This window comes from Passer domesticus, chromosome 5, assembly GCF_036417665.1.
Source record: "Passer domesticus isolate bPasDom1 chromosome 5, bPasDom1.hap1, whole genome shotgun sequence".
Classification (NCBI taxonomy): Eukaryota; Metazoa; Chordata; class Aves; order Passeriformes; family Passeridae; genus Passer; species Passer domesticus.
This window is the reverse complement of record NC_087478.1, coordinates 13,717,282-13,743,943: the sequence shown is the minus strand read 5'-3', so window position 1 is coordinate 13,743,943 and position 26,662 is coordinate 13,717,282. Positions and strand designations below refer to the sequence as shown.

The following is a 26,662-nucleotide window of genomic DNA, read 5'->3' as shown; positions in this document are numbered from 1 at the left end:
TGTAATGGGAGACTCACCTCACCTAGTGTTTGACTAGACTAGACTTTGGTTTAGTTGTTCTTCCAAAAATATCTGCAGTCTATATAAAAAGCATCTATATGCCACTGAAATATTTTACATGATGGGTTTGCACTCAGTACTATCTAAAACATCTTGCAATATGAAGGAAGGCTAAAATGGTAAAATGAAAGGTCACTTCTCAAAAAAAAAACTTATTGGAAGAATTCATGAAAACCTAATTAAAAAATCTCTAATGGATTATTATCTGAAAAGCAAGAGGATGTTCAACATAGAGTTTCTTTTTGATTTATTAAACATCTCCTAAAGCTAACAGGAAAATGCAAAATCTAAAAGAAAGGTATAAACTGGACAGTTTACCCACAACAAAATACAGAAGGATGAAAACCTAACCAGGCAGCAGCTTTAATGTCATGGAATCATCAGAGAAAATGAGACTTGTCAATTACCAAATCTTCCCAATTATCCTGACAATTCTACAGAGTTTGTATCTGGAAAGAACATTAGTGCAATAGTGCCTCCTTTAGTCAGACTAAAAGCCCAGTTGGGTCTCAGAGTACTCAAGAAAAACAGAGGTGACAAGTTACTGGCCATCCAAAAATAAATGCCACATGGCAATCTGCTTGGGAGTTACTGTGCCCAATTTGAATTTAAGTCAAGAGTACAATAAAAGGTACTTTCTTTCAGTAACTGCTGTGCAATTTGGATGACATTTAGCATTGTGCCAGATTGGGGTTTTGTTTTGTTTTTTAATACAGTATGCTACTTTCTGGATTTTGCTTTAAAATGCACAGCCAGAGAACACAATAGAAATCTATACAACATTAAAAGCCAATGCCTAAAAGTCAAAGAAAAATATGAATCACCATTACTTTTTCCAGCAGAACTTCTGTTTACAGTTCTCAGCAACTATTTTCCAATACTCAAAACAACAACCAATGCTCTAGGAAAACCTCATTTCAATGACCAGCTTATTCATTATAAATCTGTCATAACCTGTAAATATATTCAGTCATTAAATATAAATATATTGCTGCTGATGCTGAAAGAGTGCAGAAGGTTCCTACTACTTGTGCAGTGATTCACAAAATAAGGTATTTATTCAATGATCTTTAAAAAATGAGTCAGATACGTCAGATATTGTGGAATTTAGAGATGAGTTTCGACTTTCCCCACCCCTGTGGGGATTCAGCTGCACACTCATGCTAAGGAAGTACCAGGCTGGTTCTGAGGCTACAGGAGGAGCTCGCAGGTGTCAGCTCTGAAACTGCTGCACAACAGACCTGCCAATTAAACCTGCCAGGAAATGGGCTTTCCATTAAACTCCTCTCTGGTTTCTATTAAACTCCAGAAGTTTAGCCTGACTTCTTTCCCAGTCCCACTCCTATTTTCATGCAATCTCTCATTCACATTCAGTACAATATTTTTTCCTATTAATTGTTCTAATAGTCTTATCTTCAAACCCTAAATTTCCACTTGTTACATAACCTCCTCTTTTCTTCTTTTGTATTTTTCTTCTATTATCCAGCTTCTTTTTCCTCTCTCATTATTCTGAACTTTCTTCCTTCTCCATGTAGTATTTTATTCCCCTTCCTATTTCTTGCCAGCTGAAAAAAGATGCTTCTTTTTATCACCCTTTTTTCTGGTTCTTTTGTTTGCTTGCATAAATTAAAAAACCAACACTGTTAGAGCTCAAAAGCATCTGAGGACCAAATCCAAGCAGCAATACATTTTATGTGTGGATTCACTTAACTTCTAGGAGATGCAAAGATATCTCAGAAATAAAAAAAAAAACAAAACAAAACATTTCATTAAATAGGAATAACAGATCATATGCACCTGCAAAATAGCTTAGCAAAAATGCTGAAGGCCATATACTTTCCCTGTTGTCACATTATAGCACTTTCCTGTTGCAGAAAGCTTTTCTAACACAATTTGTGAAAAGATAATGGCAAATTACAAAATTAGCACCACATCAAACTTAGTGTTTCAACTGCAGAACAAAGTATTTTGTCTGGCTTTCATCACGTCCACTGAAAGTATTGTGAGAGTAAGAATAATCAAGATGATGCAGCTGTCTCTTCAATCTTATCTCAGATTTATAGTCTTGAGGGCACAGGCAGTCTTTGGGAACAGACAACAAACCTCTCAAAGAGCAGCAGAATCTCCAGTGTAGGTCATACCACCTGCGAGCAATTCTGTCAAGACAATACTGAACTCCCTCCAATTATGGATAAATTACTGCCTACTATTCAAGAGAACTTGGGATTTTTTCCCAAAACCTTTCTTCCCCATGGTTTGGAAGTATTTTAACTGCCATGAGGCTGCACATTACCAGAAATGTTTTCAGAAGTCCTGGTTCTGCAGGAACATGAGCACAGAGATAAAACATCCATTGATGATTCTCACTACACAATGTGAAACAGTTCAAATCCTTTCAGTCCCCTCCTCCTCCCACCCCCCAAAAATGGAGTTTCTTCAATTTTTATTTTTTTTTAAATAAGAAACTGATAAATAATAATTTCAAGTTTTACCTCAAAATGGTCTTCTTCCCCCAGGTTTTAACTATGGGCAACTTTGGGCTTGAAAATATCTTAACTTCACAGAATAAACCAAATTCTGGGATATATTACTATTAAAAAGCTAATTTGTAGTAACTACTCCCCTGGAATATAACTTCCTTCACAAGGCGTTTCTCAGTCTCCTGCCAACCAGACTTGGGCTCCAGGCTACAAACAATGAGCTTCTGTTTTCGAGATGAGAAAACACTAGAATGATAACAAACTGAGAAGTTAAACAATTTCAGACCTGCTCACACCAGTGTGAGAGATACTTGTCTAAAATTGTATGACTTTAACAGGTCAGTTAAGCTGGCAAAAGCCATGACAAAAAGGAAACATTTGTTCTGCGTCAGGCATTGCATCAGACAGCAGTGATACCCTTGTTCTTAGGGGGAAAAAGGGAATCAAAGCAATAGCTCACTGAGCTTTATTCTTTTGCTGACTAAATTTATCATGCTAGAATTTTTTCCTGTGACAGTCACAACCTCCTTAGCCTATTTTTACATTTTGCTTCTGTTTTAGATCTACCTCCTCAATGCAGAGGTTGCTCCACATACTGCTCTCACCAATTCAGTAACATCCTGTTCCTGATGAGTTTCTGGTTCCTCACGGCTGGACTTTATACACATTCATGTGTATAACAAATGTGATTCAAATATGATATGAAACTACTTCTGTGCAGAAACCAGATCAGTTTATTACACAATGAAAAGGGCTGAGCACAGCCTTCCACAATTCTTACTGCAATTCTTCTGGTTTTCCTCTCCCCAACCTCAAGAGAACTCCAACTACACATGGACTTCATTGCTCTCACTGGCTTTCTTTTCTAAAATTGATGGTTATTCAGTAAAGCATATATTAGGCAAGTATTAAATCATTCTACAATTATGTTATTTTTTATGTTTTCATGTCCCCTTATGATTTGATTATGGGAGTTTAAATGAGCACACACAAATTCATTCTGATAGCCTCACTTTTCTTACAGTAAAATACCAGATTAAACAAATTATTTTATAGCAGAAAGAGCAGAAACTCCCAAGCCAGAAGATTAAAACAAATCAGGGGCTGTCATGGATGCTGCCCTGTTAAGTTAACTGGTCAGAGGGCAACCAGAGGCTAAATTCTCTGCCACGGAAAGCCAGGCAATGTGGTATTCACATATCCTCTGAACAGAGACAGACACAGCTGTCCCAGGAAAATCCTGGGAAGCTGTGAGGAGCTGTAGGAAACAGAGAGAAGAATTCAAACATTTATTATCTCTCTTTCTGTAACCATTGTTTATAGATACGATTCTCCAGAGTGTGCTATTCATAGCTCACCAATAGTGTGAGAGAAGATTCCTAAAGGCCAATCAGGTCTAAGGTCCATCATTGTTTCTACAAGAACTGTAGATTTCTAATAATAAAGTGTTTTTTCATGCCTTCTGATGATGGAGTCTCTGTATCACCTTTTTCTGTCCCTAATACCCCTTTGGTGACAAGGCAACTGCAAGCTGGGGTCATCAGCCTCTTCTTCTATGGCCTAAAAAGGGCCAACAGAAAAGGATTCACAGTAGCACCAAAGGTACAGGGAACATCCACTGTCAAAATACTTGTCATGTTTGTTTTTGAGAAACCACTGAAGCCAAGTCCACACAACACCAGACCCTCCCACCATAACCAGTGCCTGCTTTCATGCTGCAAGAGAACAGCAATCCCAAAACAACACAACTAAACATTATGAAGAGAAAACTAGTGCTTAGAGAGTTAATACAATCTGACAGTTCCTTAAGATACCATCTAATTACAGCATTAAAAGGCATTTATCAATTTTTATAAAAGCAAGCCATCAACAGACAGCTGCTTACTTGTATTTGAAAAATGTCCTTTCACAGGAGAATGTTTGTCTTGCATACCTGATAACTAAAAATTTAGTTATAATGGAATATTAAAAGAGACTGGATATTGCAAATGGTTGACAATCCAGTCCTTTAACAACAGTGCCTTCATGTGTTTATTATAAGCATTTTATTACTTTAAAGCTAAGATTCAACCACGTTTTATAGTTGTAATTCTGTCCTCCTACACATCCACAAGCAAATTAGGTCAATTCCAAACTATTTGTAAAACCTCCTACATAGAAAGCAGTTTGAAATTTTAAAACATAGTAAGTTTAAAATAAACAAAGTCAACCTACCAGTGTCATAAGCCTTGTGAACTGTCAATTTTTTGTTCTAGCCTAATAGGGCATCTCAAAGTACTATGAACCAAACTGTGAGAATGACTGTCCTTGGCCAGAGATTGCATGCACACCACATTTCATAACATTTTAATAATGTTTATTATGTAAGTTTCCCTAATTAACTTCTAAATGTATTTCTACATTTGGCATCTGTAACATCCTGTGGCAATGAGTTCCAATATGCAATTATGTGTTGCATGAAAAAATGCTTATTTTAAACCTACTGCTGGGTAAGAGCTAGGAGTCACCAAAAATGTGTTAGAAGAAATGATGAATAATCATGCTCTCCCCATCTTCTCCATAACTTTAGTAGCTTTACATACCTCTTGTATTTCTTCTGACCTCATTTCATTTCCAAGCTGCAGAGTTCTAATCATTCTGTTCAAACACAGGTACCTCTTTCCCCACACATAACCTGGTTTGCTCTTATTAAAAGAAAGGACATCTGCAACTGTTTGTACTATTCCAGATGGGCCGTGGATGTCGTCATGATGTTTGTACAGAATAATGCAATTGCAAGCCCTCTTTTTCAAGTAGTAACAATTTAGACTGCCATGCATGTCAGTTACCCAGTTCTCTCCTGCAGGCATTATTGAATAGCATTGGATAGTTAATGCATTTGCCATTCCACTAATTTGTTACCTTGCATTATCTTCCCACAACTGTTCATGTTCACAGATTTGGGGGATCTCTATATTGTGGGTGCAGTATGAATATAAGCTGCTTTTTTGTTGTTTAGTCGCTTTCACAGGTTTATTAAAGCAGCAAAGATCTTCATATAGATCATTGTAGGAGTCTGTTCTTGGTTCGTGATAACTGATCTTCCATTCTCATCCTTTTTTCTTCTGTCTTAAATAGTTATTTACCTGACAGGACTTCTCACTTTTATGACTACATGAATTCTTCAAGAAACTTTGGCTGCAGCTGTCATAGTTGCTTAAAATGGTTAATTGATATGGGATTTACTGGCTGCAGCTGTCATATTTGCTTAAAATGGTTAATTGATATGGGATTTACAGTTCTCTCATCCAAGCAAGCTATAATCTGTCCACAACAATCGTGTTGGCTCTTCTTTATTGTTTTATATTGTATGTGTACATGTTCATTTTTCATATTTATTAACACACATCTTATTTGATTCTATGAAGTTTTTACTAATTTTTGTAGAGACCAAAATAAAACTTTCTGGGCTGTAGCTTCATGTAAATTATGCTCCATTTCCAAATTCAGTGATTATAGATGCAAATTGTACCCTGATTAATTTGTTATTTTTTAATCAGCTTGCTCTAGATGTTTTCCCCTAATACTTGAGTGTCAAGCAGACCACCTGAGACATCTTAAGTAGGCACTAGTGCAAAAAGCTTCATATACCCTCTATAATTAACACAAATGCAAAAAGCATCTTTGTGAGATTTGGTGCTAAACATTTATCTTCTGCTAGTGTACTCCCAATGTCTTGATCCTTTCTGGGCCTGGAGACTGTTAGGTTTCTTGCTTCTGATGTGTCTGAAAAATTTATCAAAGCTCTTTCTGTGCCTTTCTTCTGGCCTTCAGACATAACTTACCAGTTTTGCGTCCAAGTGTTTCCCACACTTACAATTCCTACTTTGTGAAGTGTTTCTTTACCTGTCACAGATTTCCCTCCTGTGCAGTTTAATAATACTGAGTCTGGGGCATTTTTTTCTTCCAGTATGACAGATGGCAGTGTTTACTCTAACATTTAATATGGTAACTCTTGATACCACTAAAAGCCTTATCCTTGAAGCTGTTTCTTTTAACAATTTCCTAACATGCATAGTTTTCTCTGTAAAATGTTATGGCAACATATTTTATACTTGCTCTTAAAACAATATGGCAACCATATTCATTATGATTAGTCATGTAGGGCAGCCCAAAAATAATTTCATCTCAAAGTAGGTATTGCACATTTGTCAAGAGCTACTCCTGTTATGAGCTGACAGCTTGTCAGAAAACCCAATACATCATTCTTCACTTCCACATTTACTGAGTCTTCATACACATAACAAAACCATGTAAAAGCAGGAAATGTTTCTTCCCTCAGCATCCTTTAGCACTTCACAGTAATGTTGCACCTCATTAACATGGTTAACCTAACCCTCACCTTACTGTGATCTATTTGCACACATATTCAAACCATAAATGTGCTTTCTTGCCCAGACATACACAGCCTTGTCTATAAACCCTAACACAAGAATGCATCTCTCAGAATACAGCCTGTATTCTCATGTCTATAAAAATGGCAGGTTTACCCCTATACCAACATCCCCTTGTACCAATTTACTGTGTTGCCAAATATGTCAACATCTGGATTTCAAACCAGCATTCCAGCCCACACTCAATTTTTCACCTTTCAGACTTTGTCCAGAAGACCATCTACAACTGCTAATGGTCTAATTGACTTTTTTCTAATTCTTTATAAAAAGAAGCAATTGGGAAATACATACATGACGGTGTTAATCCCTGACAGCTGTTGAAACATCTGCAGACCACAACCCACAATTAAGGCTCTTCGAGTTGGAGGGTATGTTAGCATTCTGCAGATCACAGGTCCAGCTTAAAAAAAAAAACAACAACAAAAGAATACATAATAGTTCTTAAGTGATTGCTATCAAGACAATGTTGCCAGGCATAGCAGACTTTGCATCTTAGTTTCAAGCAAACTTGTATTATTTCAATTACTTTGGAACAATATTTGAAAAAACTGAACATTTCAGTTCTGTTTTTTTGCACTGTCCTACAAAGAGGATTATCAGGAAGCCCAAGCAGAAAATGAAACCACTTTTGTACAGTGTCTACTACTGGTGTACAATGTACAGCTCTCCTTATATCACACTGACAGGTTACACATCAGCTGCACCCAAATGTACTCAAAAGTTACCACAAAATATCACTGTTGTCTCCTTTCTAAAAGTTTCCATTTTTATTGAGAGGTTATTTTAGAAATGCCATTACTCAGGTCTGGATATTGGCGATAAAGTGTTCTCCTTAGTACCCAAAAGACCCAATTTCCACAGACCAGTTGCAGGTGTGGGTACTTTTAAGGTGCTGGATAGATTTACTCTGCTCAGCTCCATGGCCAGCAGAGGGAGCAGAAATTAATTATATTCATTCTATACCTTTGGTAGCAATGGCATGAGGCTGAATTTAAGATTCTCTCAATTAAGAAAAAAACCCACAAAGATTTCTGACTAAAAGAGAAACTCCAAGACTTTAAAAGTATCCTATTTAAAGAAAAATAATAATAATAATGTAGAAAGCTATGGGATAATAGGCAAAAATTTTACATTCCTGACCACCGTATTTACTTAAAACTTCTTTCTACCCAGACTAATACTTTTAGTGCTTTTTCACTAGTCAAGTCTGGTGAAAAATTATGTGTTTTATACATCTTGTCACATCCAGTATATTCACTGAGAGTATCTAATCACAATATAAATTAGTCAAAATAATTGCTATCAAAGAAAAATTTTAAAAAGAGAGGTGAAGAGGATCTACATTTTTATATTTTCAGGGTTTCCTGAATGTACAGAAAATATTAGAAGTATTGATTTAGTAAAAAACCCCATGTGAGTCCATTAGTGAAGAACAATTTACATGCAGAATTTCAGCATCAGAAAGCTGGCAAGCTATGAAGAGTTTCAAGAGTTGGAATCAAGAAGAGGGTTTAGATAACATTTTCTTCATTGAAAGATAATCAGACCTGCCTAAAAAAAACCCTTATTTTCATTTAAAATTATGGTATTTCTAATTCATATCTCAATTATAACATCATTTAATGTTGCTTCTTTAATAGCAGAATACAGCCTGACAAACTTTCTAGCTGGTTTCCAACATTCAGACAGTACACAGCCTCACATGTTCTGCCATTTAGCCACATCATCAAGTCTCCAAGTAAAACCAAGTGACAGATACAGTCAATCCACAGACCACATAAGATATTCTCAGGCAAGACGTATGACATCACTGGCCTGACAAGGATCCCATACTCAAAGTGACATTTCCTCAGTGGAAAAGCACCAAAGCCAGCTGCTAGCTAGGAGTAGTCCAGAGCTCAAATTTCAGAAAGAAAAAATATTTACTAATACATACACCCACGAAGTTTAACTCACAAACAACAGCCCTAAGAGTCTCAGACCCTGCGTCACACCTGAGCATGGAGTCTTGGGACTTAAAAATCTTATCTGGCAACGGATTCTGCAGCATCTGTTGTAAATCCAGGCTGCTGAATGCCTAGGAGAGATCATCTTTCATTCTTCATAAACTCTGTATAAGGTCCTTAACTGAGTTCAAAATCTATCTTTATTTTCAAGGGACATTTTAGACAGCCTACATCTTCAAGGCCACCATCAATGATCCCGCTCATTGAATAAACTGGAACTGTACAGCAGGGACTGTGAGGAAAGGAGGCAGAAATGTCCTAAGGAACTGATGCAAGGTTTTTAATAATTCCTGAACCACTAAGCTATTTGGTAAATGTTTATAAAACTTTATTCACAATACAGCATTGTGCAAAACAATTGGGAAGAAGGCACTAAAATGAATAGTGAGAAATTAAAGCAGCTGCTCTCAGACAATGGTTTGCAACTCAGAGGGAGTCGTGACCTCTCAACAAAGCTCCATCACACAAATCAGTTTGTGCATCTGAAGTGCAGCCCTGCAGAAATGCTGAGACCATATAGTGAAATTTAGACCTTTATGTCAGAACTTTACACTTTAGACCTTTAGAACATCCAGTCCAGCTAAATTCAGTAAGTACTTGAAATTTTTCAGACTTCTGATTAATTTTATCCAAAAAATGATGCTAAAAATTATCATACTCAACTCAGTGTTTAAAAAGTTTTGCTCCAAATATGTACCATGGCAACCACCACATACCAATAGGCATACACAAAATTAAAGGATTTTCTTTCATAAAATTCACAGCCTTCAGGTTTACAAACCAATAAACTGAATGAAAGAAATAAAGCAACTGCTAATCTCTTTATTAAAGGAGCTTTACAAACTCAACTAAAAAGCCCAAAGGACTTTGACTGTGAGGTAACCGGTCTTATAACAGCAAATGAGCGTGAAACTTTTTATTAAAACTATCTAGCTCTGAAACTAGCTATACTGTATTTGCATCTTCTTATCAGTACTCCTTCCATCCATACTGTCAACTTCATATGTTACCGTGTTCTTAAAAATAAACAACTCTAGGCATAATATGGATTTTAAGAGCAGAAAATGAGTTTGAACTAAAAAATGAAAGCCAAAAAAATTTTAAGAATTAAATAAATTTTTTTCTGAAATTAAGTCTTCTGAAAACTTAAATGGCACTTCAGTAGTTTCTGATAAGCCTTAAATATGCTGTTAGTTATGATATGAGATTGAAATAGCACTAAACAATAAAAACATTAGACCTTTAAAAAATGGAACAACTTAACTTCCCATAGAACTAGAAGGAAACAGATGATTTAAATATAAGCCACAGAAAAAAAAATTGGCAATTTTTACAAAGGACAAAATAGGTATTTGCCTCCAAAGAGTCAATGTTTTTGTTAGTGATACTTCTGCCTTAATTGTTGTTGTTTTCTTTTAATCTAAGATACTTGGACATATTCCTGCATCAGAATCACTTCATTTGAACCTGAGAAAACACCAAGATGCTTGTTTTCCTTCTTCTAATCTGTGAATAAAAATGAAGTCAGAATGATGAGACCTCCTAACGCTTAGATGAATTTAATGAGAATAGATTTGGTTTGAGTTTTTGTGCTGTTGTCTCTGATAATTACTTTAACTGAAGTAAAATTCTTTAACACATAATATTTACAAGGGTTCAAAACATGCTACAGTGAAGGGCAGCTGGAGCTTCCTCTATGCAAAACAACAACATGAGATAAAATGCAATGGAAAAACAAGGATACTGCTGAAGGTGACATTACTTGAAGTGGTGATACACAAAGTGGATTGCTGGGATCCAAGTAGATATTTTATAGCATAATCTGTCTACCAAAATAGAATTCATCCTTATAAGCAAAAAGCAAAAATAGAATTGGGAAGTTCAGCTTCACATCCAAAAAAACCCTTATTAGCTTACACAGAGCCAAACAGGGAAGGAGAAGCTGTTCTTGCCAAAACATTACTTCTGGAAGTGAGTGATACTCCAAACATTATATTTTATGACTGGTTATCTGAAACTTTTAATGGCAGCTTCCTATATTTTAGCAGTTATCTTTGTTACTAGGCATAACCCACAAGTTAGGCTTGGAAATGATTAATCACCTGGTAAGGCATTTTGATTTATCTGTATGAGCAAAATGGATTGTATGGCAATCATAGGAGCTTGGGTATGATCTACAGCCAACTAAGAGATGAGATGATTTTCAAAGGCAACACAACAAAGACCCTAGTTCTGAAATGAGCTTATATAATGAAAGCTTAAAAGTAGAAAAATTACTATTAATGAAGCCTTAATAACTCCTTCTGAAAAAAAAATGCCTTCACTTTCAGGGACAAAATTATAGTATAGACACAACGCCAACCTAAAAATCCCACAGCAAATCCAGGCAGACATCTGGTGCCTGGAAACCTTGTAATTCCCCATCCCTCAAATTATTAGTAGAATAACTGGACAGATTTCACAGTCAGGAATCTATGGTTAGAGACTGGGCCCTGCCAAAGTCATTTGCAGGTTCAAACATTCTTTTGCCAGCTCATCTAGGTAACAGCTTGTAGCAACAGCTTAAAACCTTATAGGGCTCCTGCCAGCATTCTGTGCTCTTTGCATTTCCAAAAAAGGCAGGTTTAGCCAAGCAACAACACAGCCATCAGTTTAGCATCAATGAAGCTAAAGATATTAGTTTTCTGGATCTTTCTTGTTCAAATACCCTCTCTTCCACTCAGATAAATCTTCAAGGAACTGGTCTACAGCAGGGACCAAAAAAAAAGAAAGTTTGGGCTGGTGATCTCAATAACAGAGGGCAAACGTGGGAATTATTTCTGGATTTCCCTTCCTTACAAAACGACAGCTTCCAGTCCAGCCTTCTCTGCATCATCTGCAGAACCTTCCTACAGAATCTCCCTTCACCTATGACTCCTACTCTAAAGCACTTACAGCTAGGTATTATTCCCTGTGTATGAATAATATACTAAAACAAGCACTCTTTTCCTCCCCTTGCCTATTACATGATTGTTTCCTAGAAGTATCAACTTCATTAATTTTTGCTTTCTCTAAAATTTAACAAATCAAAAGAAAACAGAATTACCTTTAAGATCAAAACTGCATTAATTATCCTGTGAAGATACAAACCAATTTTACTTTAGTACCATGCTCTTCCTCACTATCTAGTAATGTTTCCAGTAACATTAGAAGAACCAATCCCAGCACTACAAGAAAATTCCTACCTCATATAGTTTGTTAACCCTTTGGGGTTTTTTTTACAGCACAGATCCCCATCAGCCAAGAAGGAAAAAATACTGTCAGCTTGCCTAACAGCTGAGTGTTAGCATTTTTCAGCTTTCCACAACTAAACTATCCAATGGTATGCATACAGACTGGAGGAAGTTCTCACTGGGAACAGCCCTGCCAATAAGGACTCAGGGATTCTGCTGGATAAAAAGCTGAAAAGTGACCTGGCAATACATGCACACAGAAGCCAAAGGTGTCCTGGGCTGCATCCAGAGCATGGGCAGCAGGGTGAGGGAGGGGATTCTGCCCTTCTGCTTTACCCTCACGAGACCCCACCTGAAGTGCTGTGTCCAGCTCGAGGTCCCCACACAAGGCAAACACTGAAGCACAGCAGGTGCAAAGCAGCAGGAGGGCACAAAGATGACCAGAGAGCTGGAGCAGCTCACCTACAAAGACATGCTAAGAGAGGTGGGGTTGTTCAGCCTAGAGAAGAACAGCTCTGGGGAGATGTTACTGCAACCTTTTAGTGTCTAAAAGCTTATTAAAAAGAGAGAAAAGGATTCTTTGCATGAGCAGATAGTGATAGGACTAAGAGGAAAGGTTTCGAACTAAAAAGGGAGATATATATAGATGAGATATTAGGAAGAAATATTCTACTGTGAGGGTGGTGAGACACTGGAATGGGGTTGCCCAGAGAAGCTGTGCCCCATTCCTGGAAATGTGCAAGGCCAGGTTGGATGGGGCTTTGAGCAACCTGGTCTTATGGAAGATTCCCTGCCCATACCAGAGGGGTTGGGACTAAATTATATTTGAAGTCCCTTCTAATTCAAACCATTCTGTAATTCTATTCTAACCAGACAGCCTGGTCAAAAAGCAAACAAAAGCTAATGAGACACAACCACCTAGATTCTAGAGAAGTAGGTTGTGCAAGGTTTTCCATGCCTAGATGAACTGGAAGGGCTTTTTTTGTTTGCTCAGGAAACCTGGATTTCAAATAAATGGTCTCTCCAAATGATCTTTTTAATCCACACATTGTGAAAAGAAACCCTAATATAGATTTTTTTGTTTTGACAGCAAGTTGAGTTGGTCTTTGGGAGTTCTGAAAATAAAGACATTTTCTTTTATCTGTAAAAGGAAAAAATCTTTTCTTTGATACCACATTCTTTGATATAAAGCTTTGGTGATGGAAAATCTATATGACTGAGCTCTTGCACAAAGGCAGCAGCAATTAATTACACCTGTGAAAGAGCAAGAAGCAGTGGCAAGTAGGGAAGCAGAAAAAAGGACTGCATTTTGGCTCTGTATGGTTTGTTCTCTATAGAAAACAGAATGTGCTGTAATGAAGTCCTTTAAACTAGAGAAACCACAACTGAGCTGAGAGAAGTGGCCACAATGACCAACAAGAACCTTCACGGGGGAAAAGGGACCCCACTGTGACACTGTTAGACCTGGGAGTGGGAGAATGAGCAAAAGGGAGGTTTTCCTGTTTCACTGACATGAAAACTGGGCTGGGAACAGAGAAAAGCAAGGATCACATTGTGATTTATTTCTGGCTGTGGAAAATACCTTAGAAATAAGGCCACAGATACTAAGGCAGATTTGTGCATACCTGCAGCCTGCAAATCAGCATTTCTTTTTTAGGGTCTGCTCCAGAACTCCTGACTTACACAGAGAACAGTTTTGTGACCCTCAGAGCTGCAGAAAGCAGAGGAGGAAAGATAAGATGATGCAGGAGCATTACGCAGGCACCAACCAAAATAAACCAAGCGTTGTAACAGCCTGAAGAGCTTCCCACCCCCCTCTCTCATCAAGTAGTGAGGTGCAGGGCAGAGCATTTAGCAATCTGGAATTAGAAGGCTTTTTTTCTTTCATTTTAAGTTGAGGAAAGAGACTTAACAAAGAACTGCAGTCAGGGATGTGTATTGCTGTTCTTTTTCAATTAAAAGAGCACTAAAAAAAGCTGATGACTCAAGAGTTCCCTCCTAGTCAGTAGTCTACTCTCAAGCTGATCTTCCCAGCTGTTACTGTATGAACACCTATATAGATATTGTATTTTATTTTCTGGACAACACACTTCAAGCCTTACATTTTTTGTAATTTGTTTCTGCCAAAAATCTTGGTTTAGTGATATTATTTTGCCCCCTCTATCCCTTGTTTCTAAATGAAATATCTTTATTTCTACCTGAAGCCAGTGGTTTAACATTTATACTTCATGCCCTTCAAGAGAATGAGATTCAGGAACCCATTCCCAGGAGGGAATGGGGAAAAAGCAAAGTTTAATAGAACTGAAAAAGGAGCCTGGAGGTCAATGAAAGTCTCCATGGGAATTTATGAATATAATCAGTTGTCCACTCTAATATTTTTCTTCATTAATAGCATATTTAACTTAGACCATCTCCTTTAAAATGTTTTAAAACCCAATTATCTTGGGACCTAAAAATATCCTCTCATTTTTTAAAAATCAGATGCTGTTATCATAAGAGCATCATTAAAATAAAAGGAAAAAAGTTAAATCAGTGATGAGATCCACATTAAAAAAGATTATAAAAAGCTGCCTTGAAATCAATATAATTTTAGCACAGTTCAGCTAAATTCCAAAACCTAGTGAGAAGAAAAATCAAAAGATCACTGTAGGTTAAAGCTAAAGTGCTATAACCTTGGCTTCCTAAGAACACAATATCACCATCAATGGATATGTAGTTGACTGACAGCACAGCAAAACAGTGGGTAGCTGAAAATAGTATGTCTTAAGAAGCTGCTTCAGCTTTTTTATTTTAAGGAAAGCATTTGAACTTGAGCACAAAGCTGAGTCTCACTGAAAACAGAACGACAGATAAACACCTAAATATTTCACCAAAATGCAGCCTAAGATCACACCTTACCTCAAAGTACTAGGTAATTTACTTCATTTCAGTATTAACCATCTTCTGTCAGAAACACCAGGGCTCTAAGGCAACCATTACACTCAAGAACACCACATTTTTCATCACAGAGGGCCAATCACACCCTAGGAGGAGGAGCAGGAGCATTGTCAGCAGGTGGAGCAGAACCACCAAGGTGTGTGGGCTGGAGCACAAGACACACAAGGAGATGCTGAATCAGCTGGGATTGTTCCACTTTGAAAGAGTGGGAAAAAGGGAAAAGGTTCTGCTGTCTACAGATACCTAACAGAGGGGCAAGGAGCAAACAGACCCAGGCTCCTCAGAGGCGTGCAAGGGTAAGACAAAAGGCAGCAGGTAAGTTGGGATGCAGAAAACTTGGACCAGATGTGAAATCTGTTTATTTTACAACATGGAAATGAAAAAACACAGAAAGCGAGAAGCAAACAGGTCATGGTCAAAAATTTCACTGATAAATTTCCTGCACAACCTGCTCTACTTTATTCTGTTTTGATTAGGGATTGGATTAGAAAACCTTCAGAGGTCACCCACAAGATTTTTACATGAAACATACAGCATTCCTAAGACCTGTGATGGTACTAGCTATTATAACCAGTACTAAGGAAAAAGTAAGTTTGGCACTTTTCATGGTTATCTGTTGCTGTCCTATTGCAAAGGTTTACATACCTTCTTGGTGATTTTCATGAGCAGTTATTCACAGCATTGATTCCTCCTTCTTCTTCTCACCACAGCCAACAAACTCCATCTCCCCTCTCTACCAACCAACCTGCTCTTTTATAATACCCCTCTTAATTGGATCCAGCTGTGGCCTGTTAAGGGCAGGCTTGTTCTTAATGCTTGATAATTGGCACAGCTGTAACTCCTTAGGGGCGAGATTACTTTCACCACTATCTCTAGTCTCCTGCCTTCTATCTATCCACAGTTATCTTAAACAAAAGTGATTGAAAAGCATCATTACATACAAATCCTATAAAACTCAGTCATCTACATACTGCCAACAGCTGATGTTTTGCAATTTCAGTACCAGGCTTCATTAATCAAGAACCTGTCAGTCACACTTGACAGACAGCTTTTACCCTGAATTTATAACCCTCTGCAGAAGATACAGATCAATATTGAAAACAGCAGGTGTAGAATACTAAACCAACAACTTCCATAACTGGTATGAAATACAACAAAGAAATAAAGGAGAGCTTATTTCATCTTTTCAATATAAAAGGGGCTTATGAGATAGATGGTGAGAGACACTGTACCGGATCTGCAGCGAAATGACAAGAGGTGATGGTTTTAAACTATAAGAGGGTAAATTCTATTAGATATGAGAAATAAATTGTTTACTCTTAGGGTGGTGAGGAAGAGGAACAGGTTGTCCAGAAAAGCTGTGGATAACCCATCCCTGGAAGTGTTCAAGGCCAGGCTGGATGTGGGGTTGTACAGCCAGGTCTAGTGGAAGGTGGGTTTGGAACTTGACCATCTCTACAGGTCCCCTCTTACCCAAACCATTCTATGATTGTTAAGTGCTGTACCAAGGGAGTTCTGGTCCCCTTTGCTTTCTCACCCTCATCTCAAAATCAGGAACAGTGTAGGAACAGAGAAAGATTATTAATAAATACTCACAATGCACCGTTCAAGGTCTCTCACATACTGTGGAATAAATCTGCAAGCAATCTTCATGTAAGGCAAATAGTCTTACATGAAGCAGAAAGCCTTCTTCCCATTTTCAGCAAGATGAAGACAGAATGGCATTGCGTAAATGCCATCTTTATTAGCAGTTTCCTTACAAGTTTAAAATATTTTAAAAGGCAATTCTTTAAAAAGCTGCTGTAAGTCCAGCAGAGTGTAAGATTATCCTCAGTCTATTTCCCCAGTTGAGTATGCACTACAAAGTAGACACATGCAGGGTAAAGGCCTTTTCATGGCTTCTCTGCAGCCTCACAGATCTAGCAGATAGAAAGTACAATCAGAAAGGTTGTATTAAATTATTTAGAGACCTGAAACCCATTTTTCAAGAAGATATGGGAATACTGAGATATTTCCTCATAATTACAGTGAAGTAGATTTTTATGCTGCTTTTAAACCCTTTCCAAGTTAACCATTTTCTAAAAGAAATGACACTACCTGAAGTCAGACATGGGGCAGACAAACTTCAAATGCTCTTGAGCATCCAAGTGGAAGTACGTGGTCAGCAACTAGTGGTTACCAAATAGCATTTCAGTGTCCCAAGAAGCTCGTGGTTTGTCTAAATTTTAAGGAAAAAATACCACTAGCATAGCTGAAATTTCAGATAACCTTTTTGGTTTCAGGGCAAATTGTAGATTTCCCACCCATGATCAGCCACAAAGATTACCTGTGGCACAGAGAAGGGACAGAATTTTACCCAGATATGCATATCCTCTACGATGCACAGGAGCTACTTTTCCAGGATGTTTAACTACTTTCCAGAGGCAAAACAAATTGTTATGAAAAACAGGTATTTGAAATAAGCACTAAAATAAACAGGAAAAAAAAAGATCAAGTCCTAGGTCCTGTTTAACTAAAAAAAAAAGGGAGGGGACAATCACTTAACTTAGATTTTGTCAGGCTGCAAAGACTGATGAACGTGAAAGGCAAAACTGCTTCTATCACCAGTGAGTTACAGCAGCCTGGTTGGCATTGGATTAGGTCAGGAAACAATGAAAGGTAATTTTCAGTGTCAGATGTAAGAAGCATCTGCATCTTTCTATGGCTACGGAAAATATTTTCATGTTTCTCAGCAGGAGCATCATTGCCTAACTGTGCCTTCTGCCAGCTGCCACCAACCTTTTGAGCAGGCTGAAAGGAAAAATTCTTGGAACTTGTAAACAAAAATTTGAAAACAAAAACATATGTAGAGCAAAGCTGGAAAAAAAAGCAGTGGAATTCAGGCCACCAATGTTTTAGAGTGGATTTCCAAATACCTCCATTCACTGACCTTGTATTTGCTGGCTTTCTCTGAGCTGTCACTTAGTCACTGAGAGAAATCACCACTGCTGATCATCAGCAGGTTCTCCTGCTAATCTGAGAAGCTAATTCACTGCCATTCTCCACCTATATACACCTTTATGCACTTTGTACCTACACAGCCAGGTTAAAGACACCAGCAGACAAGCACTGAAGAAGGAAAAAGCAAAATATGTCTGCAGTCATAAATGCATTTCTGCAAGTGTTTTGCCAGAGATAACTACCAGCCAACAAATGCATGCAGTAATTACTGCTCAAGGACCTTAACAGTCATCTAAAGGGAATAGTGGATATTTTAAATCAAATATAGTAAAACTTGCAGAGTAATACTAAGACACAATTTGATCTCTGCATCTGACACACTGAACTACAAGCAAGCTACAAGAAAAGTTTGGCCACTGCATGATAACTTGGAGATGAATTCCACCACAAATGAAAGTAATTCTCTCAGGGGCAGAACATATTATGAAATCCTCCCATCCTTGGAGCAGTGCTGAGTTGGACTGGGGCAAGAGGAGGATACACATAACCCCTGCACTCAATTACCTTGCAGGTAACAACATGCCTGCACACTAAACAACACAATATATTTTTACACAGAAGATCACTCATTTGTAAAGAGAATGAATTCCTCTGGGCATTGCAGAGTTTGGAAGCAGTACGACCATGTGCATCTCAGCAAGTAAGGCAGTGCAGTAGCAGGGATCACCAGGTCAAAGCTGTTTGAAGCTGAGGTCCAGAGACATCCATGACATGTCATTTTTAGGTGTTATGTCTAACTAGATTTAGGCCAGTCCCCTAAGCAGAACATTGCCATGCAGACTTAGCAGCTGCCCTGAGACTCTTATCACTGATTTAAACTTTCACATCTCCAAAAGAATCTGAGCACATGGAATGAATGCTTGGGGCAGACCTGTGGTTTAACCTCCCCCGGGGGAAGTTACTCTGTGGGAAGTGACACCACTTTTTGATATGATCAAAAAGTTTGTGGGGATGGCAATGGGAGATGAGAAGAGACTCACTGCAGAGCTACACTGCTGCTCAGAGCCGAAATGCTAATGCAGAGGCAGTCAATGCATCTTCTGCTGATAGCAGCTGGAATGATTCTGTACAAACCACACTAGGAAAAAAGCAATTATAAGCTGCTCATATGAATTATTACATTTTAATTAAAATTAATTTAGAAGAAATATAGGACAAAATTAATTCAGTATTTTGTAACATTAGCACAATGTATTCAATCGTGCAGCAGCTCCCTGGAGGTCTGAGTTTTGGGAGTTTTTTCCTGTCATTTTTTAGTTTCCTCCTCATTACTAGTTTTGCATGTTCAGGATAAAACCCGAGAGCCACGTCATGTCCTTCATCATTACTGTTGATAGCTTTTGACAAGAAACAGAAGAATACTTTTTTCTGCAGAATAATTTTTTTATTTTGCAGAAGAATTGTAAGGTTCTATTCCCCATACTAGGGCTGTACATCTTTTTATAGAAACCTAGTAAATAGTGATAGAAAACACTTGGGTTGGGAAAGCAACAACAGAAAAATAAAGACAAGTTTTAAGAGCTGGTTATGTTCTGTGCCCTCTTCTTTCATCGTTGGTTTTCAGGGACAACCAACATACAATTAGGATGAAAAAAATTATAGTTTTAGTATAGACTCCTCAGAAGAGGTCTGGCAAGTTTCAATAAATTGGCTTTTACTTGTTAAAATCAGTTTAAAGAAGTGTTCACCATGTTGCTACTGAAAGCTTTTGGAAACCAAAAGTATGCTTTTGATTGAAAGAAAAAATATTTTCCAATGGAAACACATTTAGGTACACATTATTGTTACAAAGCCAAGAGCAATGTGAACACTGAAGAGATTAGCATATCAATGTTACTGCAATGTGTCTTGATAGCCCCAGCTCTAGGGAAGACTGCTATTTTAGAACATTTCAAATGTGATAGTTTCAGATACAAGCCTTCACATCAAATACAAATTATTCTACTTTCTCCCTCTCAGTGACAACACCAGATTTTCTTCTGTCAGACCTGCATACACCTTCTGACTATTTAAATGTAAGTCTCAAGGCAGGCATCCACCCTCACTTGTCTCCTGCAGCATCCCAGCTTCATTGCAGCTCACCTGCTCCTTCCCAGCTGCATCCTGCAGGGCATTGACCATTTCACAGCAGCTCAGGAGGCCTCAGCTCCTGTGCATCCAATGCTTCCCTCACCAGTCAGTGCTTAGAAACACCACAGGAAAGGGGACTCTATTGGCTTTAGATAATGATGACTTCAATTAACAACAACCAACTGAAGATGACAGTCTTCGAAGTTTATCCATATTGCAAACAATCATTTGCAGTATTAAGAAAATCCCTCAAAACTTCCAAAGCAGCTGAGCAAGAGCCACCACTGAATTGGGACAAAAAGCAGGAACCTGTGCTTTCAAACAGTAATTTTGAAGAAAAATATTTGCTGCTGTCACATGAGAGAGATTAAGACAAAGTGTTTATTTGTGCCACAAAAATACAACTGATTCTCCCACACTGACTCTAAGTATATCAGGGCATTTACAGCTGCTGCTTCCAGGTGCACTGCAGACCTTTGAAGGTGACATGCTGGCTCTTTCACTTCTAGACCAGATGTGGCAGCATCCAGCAGCAGCTGGGGCCACTCTGTGTATCGGGGCAGCAGCTGCCAGACAAGGTGATGCAGGTGACACTGAAACCCCTGTGACTGAATGGAGCATTTTGCAGAAACACAACACACTACATTCTACATGTTGAAAATAACATGTGAAAATGGAAGTGGTCCAATATAACTTATTTTTAAAAAAGAACACAGGTTTCCAATTAAAAGTACTGAGGCTAGGTCATAAGTCACCACCCACAATAGCCACTGGAAAGATGTGGGATTCAGCAACATTTCTATCAGCAAAAACCACGTAAAATTAATAAAAACAACAAATCCTCTTAAAAAAAAACCAACCAAACAAACAAAAAAAAAAAAAACCCAAAAAAAACCCACCAAACCAAAAACAGATCCCCTACGAAAGGATTTCGGGAAGCAGCAGCTTGTAGGAGAGGAATGATCCAGAGGCATAATCCCACACACATACCAACAAAGGACATCAACACATGCTGCCCTTACTGGAAAAGGACACAGAAGGGTAGATCTGGCTCTAGCACCGGGAAGCTTTGCAGCTGAGTCAGGCAACTGCTCTTTCCTCTGTGCTTTCTACAGATGCCATCCTATGCCACTGCCAAGTGTTTACCCCAAAACCACCCAACAACCCTCTGCCACATGCCTCGCTTGTGTGTGCTCAAACCTTCCACCAGTATGCACCACACATAACACAGTATTTTATGGATGAAGTGCAAGCCTCCAAAGATGTGATGCATGATGCTATTTATTATAAGAAAGGAGTCTGAGCATTTTTTACACTGATTCTTCCAGATAATGCACTCTGTAAACTAACCTGTGAGCACAGGTAGAAGAAACTGAAGTAATATCATCCTCCAGTATAAAAGAATTCAGATTTCAAACATGTGACCTTCCTCAGTGAAAAACAGGAACTCAATTCTGTGATTGAAAGAGCAGTATTTCACTTCACCATTCATGTCTGATAGATGGTATGGCAATGACATAGATTTAAAATGAGAGGCTCTTCTATTCTCAGTGGACAAAGACAATCATCACAAATGTCACCTACGTGACACGCTTCTTCCCAGGCCTCAGGTAGAGAGCAGCTCTCAAAAGCAGCTGTTATGACATAACAATAGCAAAAACACATAGTTGTGTCTAGAAAAGAGACATCAACACTTGAGTGACCACTCCAGACTGCCAGCGTGCCCTTGCATTTGTGCAAGGTGATACTGAACCATCCTGACTCTTCAGCCAAGGAAGCTCTCCTAACACATCCTGCTGTAGGAGAACAATCCTGACTCAGCTTTTGTAACCCAATTTCAACATGTAAACGAGGTCTCTTAACACCCTTCCTAACACTACACTCTACTTACAGTAAACTTCTTCAGAAGTCCAGGTATTTGCTTTATAATCTCAAAGTTAATCAAGGACACTAATTCCCTGTGACATGACCCTACAAGGACCAACTGTAAAGACAGTATAGATTACAAATTTTCTGCAAATGCACTGTAGAACTTTAAACAAGAAAAGTCTTTATATTAGAAACAAAATAAGTTATTCCAGTCTCAAGCACTGTGATACAGATCTAACATTTGCATCTCCAGCATCTTCCCTTATTTTACAAGGATGGAAAGAATATGACGAAGGTAATAAACATACTAAGAATGTGTTTAAGAAGGTAAGAAGACATCTAAGAAGGTAATAAACACATTAATCTGTCACTGAAAAAGTGAATTTTGACTGTTCATATTTGGAGCATGCTGGAAGGCAAGTCTCATAGACATGAAGATACTAAAGAGCTGAAAACCAAAACAAATTCCATTATGCTAATAACTTTTCCGTTAATAAGAGGAGCACAAATGTTTGGGGTTTTTTTGCTTGCTCTTGCTTTCTCAAAGAGCAACACTGTGATACCAGTGGTTTGGCATCAAAGAAAAAGGTAAACTGAATACATGCAAGAGTTTTGAAATAATTCAGTTACTTCTTGAAGTGAACTTCATATTTTATATATAAAAGAATAAAAAATCAATATACTGCATTTTAAAAGCATTTTCCTTGCATTCAGTGCACATATTAAATTTCAAGAATTGAAAAAAAAATTTAATTTTACCTGTAAATGTATACAAGTATGTACTCAGAATGAACACTTCACCCATCCCTCCTAGGTATGCCAAAGAAGAGCATCAGATGGTCTTGCTTGCCCCAGAAGTAAAAAATCTTTCTGGACAAGGATAGCCCAAAAAATGTTTGAACAGAAAGATTCAGTAAATAACCTTGTGAGGTGAAAAGAAGTACAGTGACATTCAAACTACACTTTTAACATGTGAAAAAGCACTTCCCTTCTCCCCGCTCTTTTTCAGAGTCAGGTTGTTTGTACTCAGTGACTCCTGAGACTCTCAGAGTTATTGGGGAAATTTCAGCTGTGGCTTCTACAAGTCCAAGTTTTTCCTTCCACTGTAGCAACAGTGTCACAGCATGTGCAAAGTGCCCAGACTGATCCTTTGGGAAGTACATTAACTTGGGGTAAGATATTGTTGAGATGCACCACCACATCACTCATGCAGAAATGGTGCATTCCACTAAATGGAAACTATTTCCCCAAAAATGTTACCTGATGGCACAATGCTATCACAGAAAGCATCAAACAACCAGCCCAAACCCAGAGCTGATCACTACCTCCTGCTAACAAGGGAGCAGAGTTGAGGAGGTTGCTCTCAATGACTAATGCACAAAGCTCTGTACCCTTCTGGATTTGACCTCTAGTAAACAAGCTATAAAAGAAAAGAAAATTCATTTAAGGTAGGCTGACATGACAGATACAGACCAAAAGTAAGCGTGGGCAAAATTCAGAGTTCTGATTTCCCTAAGGTACAGCCAAACTTGCAAACCTGCAGTTGTGAGTAGCAAGTCTCAGCTCAATTTTTCCTAATCATGCCTTGTAGATACCAATTCATTAGTCATGGTTACTGAAGCAGTAGAAGAAAAAAGCAATACCTATCCTGACAAAGTAGCACAAGAATAAAAGAAATGAAAAAACAATGGCAAATCTCAAGAAGTAATAAAAACAGGTTAAAGAAATGAAGAAAATATGAACCAACTAAAAATGAATGGGCAATGAGCATTCCCTAGAACTCATCATTCAGGAGGTCTGTATTTCAAACAGGCTTCAGGGATTAATTTGTGACTCCTGTTTTGACTAGAAAGCCTTTTATACAAATTACATTTCACCTCTGAACCAGTCAAGATGTAATGCAAGTGATTGTATGCATCTGTCTTTGGGGATGCATTGACCTAGTTAGCCATCTAATGCAATTTTTGGCAATTGCTTCTTAAGTTTTTTTCTTTGTGTTGTTTAGTATTAATTTTTAAAGAGACTGCAAGAGTGTTACTGTGTCTTTGCAGGGCAGCTCAGCTGACACACAGAGAGCACAGGAACAGGCTCCACTGATGGTGCTGGGTTTCTAAAACACCCAGGATGCATTACAGCCCCCAAGCTTGCGAAAGAACACACGTCAAAGCACCAGCCTCAAATGCAACAGTAAAGCCAGCTGGGGCAGATGTCTGAGACAGCCCCTGTCCCACCCAGTGTGATTGCTTCAGACTTGTGTGAGACCTACAGACCACAGAGAAATCCCCCCTACAGCATCTAGGATCCAACCATGACACGGAGACAATTTGTTATAGTTTCACCTGCACGGAGATTACCCAAACTAACCTCCAAACAAGGATGTACAAGAGAATGTCACCCTGAATGAAGTGGGAATCTATTCAAGATCCATGGAATAACAGCCTGAACCCTGCTTAGTTTAGCAGCACCCACGTGGGCACATTTGACAGAAGTGTTGGGATGAAGCCAGCTTTGTCAACATCCATGCCTGGAGCTTCTGAAGAGCTCCCACCCACGGCTGGCACACACCCACTGCCCTCCCCTCAAAGCACACACGCCATGCTCCCGGACTCCAGCTTCAAAGTTTGAAGATGGTCTAGTACTGCCAGGGGGATTTCTGGGAATCCCATCACAAGCTTCACACAACCCTTAAAAACTTCCTTTAGCGTCAGACCCTTATCTGTTCATTCTCTGTGAAGTGGGATTAGTAGAACTTCACGGCATGAGGGATTTTGAAAATACAGTCGTTCAGAAATCAAGAGATGCATAACTTTTATACAGAGGCATTTCCTAATCATATTGCAAAACAACAAATACTTTTTCTGAAACAGACTGAAGAACTTTGTTAACAGGAGACAAATACTACAAAATTATGTTCAAAAACCCCAAATTAGTTGCTGTAACTTTTGGGAAACTTAGTTACTAGCACAAAAAAAACCAACCAGACTAAATGCATAAGAACACCTGAAAAGATTAAAAAACCTCAGATTAAAAAATAAAATAGTTATAGAATTAAATACTAACATTCCATACTGGGAGTTAATCAACAGCTCACATCTAAGTAGGCATAATATACTAAAAGTTTACATATGGACAGACAGTTTCATGGATAATAAATCCAAAATCACCAGAAACTAATGTGTGTGTGTGTGTATATATATATATATACATGATATTTATTTAGGTAAAATACCATACATGCTCAAGAAGTCCTATTCTTTCCTAAATACTTGCTGTTGATTCCTGCTGAACCAAGATACAGCTAATGGGACTACAGAAGCAAACACATGAGCAGAATTACAGACAATTTAATGCTCTCATGTCCATAAAAATGTGAACACTTCACCTCTGCTTGTCCTTCTAACATTACTGCTGAATGTTCTTTTGATGCTACCAACACATGCACTTTGTTAACTAAGAAAACCCCAATGTGCAACTATCTGCCTGCAGTCACTTGAGTCCCTTCATCATCTGTAGTGAATGAGACAAGAAGAGTCATCTAGCAGCACATTTATTGCCACTAGCAGATGCCAAGTAACACTAATAGTAAATGGTGTAGGCACATCCCATAGGTGACACTTACAGTATGTGAACTATATTGTGTCTCAGAAAAGTGCTGAAGTCAGAAGTCTTGATACATTGAGTCTACTCTCAATTCTACCAGAAATTAAATCACACTGCCTCAACTATTTATCTTGTAAAGTAGCAAATTGATCTTCACCTCTCATGAATGAAACTGAGTAAGAACCACTACCTATAGGCTGTCCAGTACCCAGGGGAAGAGCTAAAAGAGGAACTGAAGCCTTTATTTCCAGCCCATCTTATACAGCCCCTGTCCAAAACACTCCAAATAGAAGAAAATAGGAGAAAGTGGTTTGCTTGAGACATTAAGGAGTTTGGTTCCATGCTGTGCCTCCCAACATTAGAGTTCAACAAGAAATGCTTTTTCTGAGAAGAGAAGAAAGGGCAAAATCCTCCGGTTTTAAGGCTCACCAGTAGCTCACAATTATAGGCTACTTTACTGAACACAAAAACTTTGCTGATGTATTATCACAGTGGTGGTGCAGTTACTGTAGTAACACATGTTCTTACACATTGTTACTAAGAAATATAACATAGGAAAATATACAGAGCCCTTACAGGCTGCACCAAACATTTTCTGCTCTCACTACTCAGTAAAATGAATCACTGAAAAAACCCACACAGACACTCCCTATAGAAAAACACGAGTCTGTATTCCATGTAATTAAATCTTAAGTAAGCCACTAGCAATTCTTTTTCTCCCAATTGAACAAATATATTTAAAACCTTCCTGAATGAATTTAAATGTCAAATCCAAGTTTATTGTACAGGTAAAGTTTAGCTGTAATGCATTAGTACAATTCAGGCCCTAAAGGTACCTTCTATTATAAAATAAGTTTATATGTCATTCAAGGCCTATATTCTCAATGGAACTCAAGTTGCAGGTAACACTTTTCTCTTTGCAGCTACTTCAACTATTATAAGCGTCTACAAAAAAAAAAATTTAAAACTACTGTGCTTATCACCATGGCAACAAA

General features: G+C 38.1%; 1 protein-coding gene and 1 long non-coding RNA gene across 2 annotated transcripts in view; one reads left to right on the top strand and one right to left on the bottom strand.

Moving 5' to 3' along the window:
- SLC2A13 (solute carrier family 2 member 13) overlaps positions 1-26,662 on the bottom strand; it is a 139,472-nt gene that overhangs the window by 69,086 nt on the left and 43,724 nt on the right. Inside the window, exon 4 of the mRNA XM_064422064.1 lies at positions 7,265-7,373. Coding sequence (XP_064278134.1) covers positions 7,265-7,373 — 109 coding nt within the window. The remainder of the gene's footprint in view (positions 1-7,264; positions 7,374-26,662) is intronic.
- LOC135301246 (uncharacterized) lies at positions 21,880-25,225 on the top strand. The gene is made up of 3 exons (XR_010362981.1): positions 21,880-22,112; positions 22,321-22,362; positions 24,119-25,225. It is a non-coding gene; the product is annotated as an uncharacterized LOC135301246 (long non-coding RNA).